A 5,201-nucleotide genomic window follows, 5' to 3' on the forward strand; every position below is an offset into this window, starting at 1 on the left:
TTGATGAGAATATTTACTATGATGAAAGCATGCCTCCTATTTACGATGATTATATTGATGAAAGTGGGTTTGGAAGAGTGTCAACTTTAGGAAGTAATGATCCCACTATTTTGGAGGATGTTGAATATTATTGTGATAATTATGAAAGTGGAATTGGAGAGGTCATGACTTTATTTAGTGATGAATCCACTATTTTGGAAGAGGTTCCAATCGATTATGAGAACAAAGTTGCTATCTATGATGATTATTGTGATGACCTATATGCTATTAAGAATAAAGGTAACCATGAAAATTGTCATCATGATTTTATTTTTCAATTGGATTATGCCTCACATGATAATTATTTTGTTGAGTTTTCTCCCACTACTATTGATGAGAAGAATTTTGCTTATGTGGAGAGTAGAAAATTTTCTATGCAAATAGATCATGAAAAGAGTGCTTTAGGTGCTGGTTATATTGTTGAATTCATTCATGATGCTACTGAAATTTATTATGAGGGAGGAATATATGCTTGTAGGAATTGCAATAATATCAAGTTTCCTCTCTATGTGCATAAATTCTTGAAGCTATGCTTGTGTTACCTTCCTATGCTAGTTGACTATTGTTCCCATAAGTTGTTTAAAATTCCATAGATTTAGCGTCAGGGTTCTCCAAAAGCTATATTGATCCAGCTAAGTGCCGCTATTTAAAACTTTTATCTGGAACATAATCAACTGACTTATGCATTCTATTATCAACACTATTTATCATTATTCAGATTGGATCTGTGTACAAATTCTAAGATTAGCATAAAGAGAAATTATTCATAGTCAATTAAATGGAGTTATAACCATTGACACCCAAGACTGGTCAGCAAAAGTACATCTTTACTGCAACATGTGAGCACAAGTTGTCAGGTGAATTGATGTGTACCATGCCATCCATGACCTTTAGTTCATACACATAACTGTACATATATATGTTTCCTTCTTTCTGAGAAGCACATGTCGTTTCCATCAATTTTCGCAATTAGGATGGTCACGCAAACTTGACTTTTGCTCTGTATCTAGGGCCTATTCGGCACCTCACCGTAGAAATATGATGCAAGGCCCCAGAGCGATATCCCTAGGGCGACGCCCTTGGTGCTGCTAAAGGGTTCATGGAAGAAGATAACAGCGAGGACCTCAGTCACAGGGATGAGCACGGTGATGATGACTCCGGCAAGCAGCGCCGAGCTGTAGAAGATGGCGCCGATCGCGCCGAGGCAAAAGCACTGGAACACGGCGGCTGTACCGAGCAACAATAGGTAGTAGCCCACCTGGCCAAGTTCGAACTGTCGGGCTTCTCCTAGGATTGCCTGCATCGTCATGCTGAAATTAAACTCTTTATTTTGCTACAAATAACTTTGGGTCAAATACTAATTTGTAGTTTGTACTATCATTAGTAAAAAAAAAGGGTATTTGTTATGTACTAAATCATAACAAAATCACAATATAGAGGAAAATAAATATGAGTACACTATAAATCCAGCAAAAAGCTAAACATCCGAGACGAAATCTCTTATAACTAAAGGCTCAAAGTGAATAAATCTTCATAATATGTTACTCCTTCCATCCAAGTATATAGGGATGTTTCGAGGCTGCCTTCATCATTGATAAGATTAGTAATATATGAGATGTATGATGTAAAAATTATATCACTCCTTTCACATACGAATTTGAAGGTATACTTTTTGTAACATGCATGTCATGTATTATTTCTCTAAGTGGTCAAGGGCAACTTCAGAAATGGAATTTGGCCCTATATGTTCGGATGGAGGGAGTACGTAGATTATGACCGATTGATTTTCATGACTATATGCCGGACCGAGTTATTATGATTAAAATCTGTCCTTTTTTGTACAACTTGCCCTTTTCAGCCGTCGTGTATTTCCTTGTTCTAGTGTGCGAGACTACATTTGAAAATGATGTGATGTCAGCATTGTTATGTTAAGTGGAAGATATGAGGGAGAGCTTGAAGCAGCAAGTGTAATGACAATCTGAGTTTCACATTAGGCCATATTATGTAAGAATAGTAGGTACTAGACAAAGAAATGTCATCCAATTTGATAATAAAATAGCTTTTTTAGAATATATTGATGAAAAAATATTAAAATTAGGACTTACAGATAGTATCCTTGTGTAAAAGGTCACGCACTTTATAATAGCCGAGGAATGTATTTCAGAGCATGAACGAGTGAAGACATTCATTCAATCAAGATAAAATGAAAATTGTCATTCTGTAATTTCCCTCCATTAAGAAAGATTTCTATTACTCATAAAGTTGTTTGTTCTAATTATTGCTTTCTCCATCTGAAGACATATCATCCTTGTATGTATTCCTAGAACAACATAAGTATCATATTAAAGCACATACGAAGAACCTATTTAGGTCTAGAAGATCCCATGACATAACCAAAAGTTCTTTGCCACATACTTCCTCCACCGGAGATACTTGTCAGAGAAATGGATAAAAATGGATGTATCTAGTATTTTTGGACGGAAATAATATATTTTTATATCTTGATTATTATTAATAGACAAAAGAAATTAATTGATATATCTTCAAAATTATACATCATACTATATATTTTTAGGAAATTGCAAGAGATGCCGGTAGAAAATGCGGCTCCATGCATAGCAGGGGGCCGGGCTAGAGAAAAAATAATGTATAGGCAGCACAGTAGCAGCAATTACTTAAGGGAAACTTGATAAGTCACCTGGAAATCGTTGTTCAGTAGCATGCCGACGGCGGAGAAGGCTGTGGCGGTGAGCCCGATGACGACCTGCATCTCAACGACGTGGGTATAGGTGAGGGCCGCGGCGCCGGAGTGCCACGCCTGGCTGAGCTCCATGACGGGCAGTATGAGGCCGTACAGCGCGGCGGCGCCAAGCGTGGTGCCGAACCCGGCTGCGTACTGGCCTCCCGAGACGCCCGCCGGCCGGTCCCCTCCGGAGTCCATCCCAATCATGGCGGCGCCGAGGGTGAGCAGCACGACCGCGTTCACAGTGGAGGCAGTGAAGCGGTGGCGAACGAGCAGCAGCGCGAAGGCGGCCGTGAAGGCCAGCTGCGTAGAGATGAGGATGGAGGAGGTGGAGACTGGGAGGTAGGCCTGGCCGTAGGCGTAGAGCAAGTTGTCGGCGCCGGTCATGAGGCCGACGACGACGGACGCGGCCAGGAGGCGGGGCGTCATGAGGAAGACGCCGTCGGCTACGACTACCTCTGGGCGTGGGCGGCGCCGGCGGGAGTAGAAGGAGGCGCTGAGCGGCAGGAGGAGGAGCGGCCAGCCGGCCGTCTGGAGCAGGCTCGAGAGCCACTTGCGGGTACCGCCGTGCAGAAAGTAGAGGCGGAGGAGAAGCGGGCCGCAGGCCGTGCCGACGGCCAGGAGCAGGAAGTTGACGACGAGGACGGGGTCGTGCAGCGCCTTGGCGGCGGCGCTTCGGAGATGATGCCATTGCCATTGCCATTCCCCTGTGTTAGGCGCGCGGATGCGGTGCTCTACACGGATTTCGACCTCCATCTCTGCAGCACAAGAGTTAGTTGGAGATCGATCAATGGGATCAGCTGAGCTAACTCCTATGAGTTTCCCATAATTACTCCGCAAGTTTTCAGTCGTTTTCAGCACTGATTGCAGAGGAAAACGACTGCCGGCTGCGTTTTTTCTTGTCAAGCAGAATAGTTCCTTTGGAAAAGCGACTGCGCATCGCTTATCAAAGAACGGGTTTGCTATTTCACATCTACATACGAAATAGTTATCTCACATCTGTCAGCGCCCCTGACGGGGAAGCCCCACCAGCAGACGCGGCCCAGCCTGGACAGGCACGGCCCAGCCGCGCCCGCAAGCCCAACAGTAGATACCTCGGCCCTGAATGGAAGACGGCCCAGCCCAGGACTACCACCACTACTTAAGCGCATCTCACTCACAAGCGAGGGCATCCAGTGGATCCCCGAACCCGGCGGCGGCGGCTACCTGACCTAGTTCATCTCGCAAGAACATTCCATCCTCCTGTAATTCGATCTGTACCAGCTACTACTTCGGAGAGTTGTAATAGATCGATTCCACCAGCCACTACTATATCCTGTACCTCACATCTGGTATCAGAGACTTCCACCACCTCTTCCTCGCGTTCGATCTGGCGCAGTTCATCCACACCCGGAGCTCGCACCTGGCCAGGCAACAACTTGCCGCGATGGATCCGGCCATCAATGCGTTTTTGGACAAGATTGACGCCACTCTGGAGGCGAACACGGCGGCTAGTAAGGTGACCAACGCCAAGATCGATGATCTGCTCTCTTGGCGCCCTGATCTGGAGCGTCGGGTCGCGGATCTGAGCGACGCGGTGGCGGTTCTCCAATAGGCGCGGCCCGCGCCACAGAAGGATGGCGGCGACAACCACTCGGGCACCGCTCCTCTGCAACAGCTTGAGATGCTCGGAACCCTTCCGGCCTCCGCAGCTGGCGCGGCGGATCTTCTCCATGGGTCTGATGACCGCGGCATTGGAAATCAACAACGGGAGCCGCCGCCGGCGTCTTTCATGACCCCGCCGCCGCTCCCGAACAATGGTCAGGTCGCTCACAGTCCCCAGTTTACTATTTCTTCACCTTTCACGCATGCTAGTCAGCTGCTCACAGGATTGGGCCAGGCGCACCCTTCCATGGTGTTTCCTGTGTTCGCTGGGGACAACCCACGCCTCTGGAATGTCTTGTGCGAGCAGTACTTTGACATGTTTGGCATACACCAGTCGTTTTAGGTACCCATGGCCTCGCTGGGGACAATCCACGCCTCTGGAAGGTCTTGTGCGAGCAGTAGTTTGACATGTTTGGCATACACCAGTCGTTTTAGGTACCCATGGCCTCGCTGGGGACAACCCACGCCTCTGGAAGGTCTTGTGCGAGCAGTACTCAGGGGCAGCGTCAGTGTGGTTGCAAACTATTCAGAAAAAATTGTCACAGTTTGATTGGGAGTCTTTTACCGCCTTGCTTTGCACTCGTTTCGGTCGCGATCGGCACAAGTTGCTCATTCGCCAGTTTTACATCATACGACAGACATCTTCTGTTACTGATTATATTGAGCAGTTCAAATCCATCATCAACAATTTAAGCTCTTATTCAGATTCAATTCATCCTTATTACTTCCTTACCCGTTTTGTGGAAGGTTTACGGGCGGACATCTGGGCGGTGGT

General features: G+C 46.4%; 1 protein-coding gene across 1 annotated transcript; it reads right to left on the reverse strand.

Moving 5' to 3' along the window:
• Positions 1–945: 945 nt before the first annotated feature.
• On the reverse strand, positions 946–3,538 carry LOC123039788 (purine permease 3). Its single transcript, XM_044462795.1, has 2 exons — positions 2,738–3,538; positions 946–1,336 (listed from the first exon to the last, which is right to left on the reverse strand). The coding sequence occupies exons 1-2, from the start codon at positions 3,536–3,538 to the stop codon at positions 1,046–1,048; spliced, it is 1,092 nt and encodes a 363-aa protein (XP_044318730.1). The 3' UTR covers positions 946–1,045.
• Between the last annotated feature and the right edge of the window lie 1,663 nt (positions 3,539–5,201).

Source organism: Triticum aestivum, chromosome 2B, assembly GCF_018294505.1.
Source record: "Triticum aestivum cultivar Chinese Spring chromosome 2B, IWGSC CS RefSeq v2.1, whole genome shotgun sequence".
Lineage (NCBI taxonomy): Eukaryota > Viridiplantae > Streptophyta > Magnoliopsida > Poales > Poaceae > Triticum > Triticum aestivum.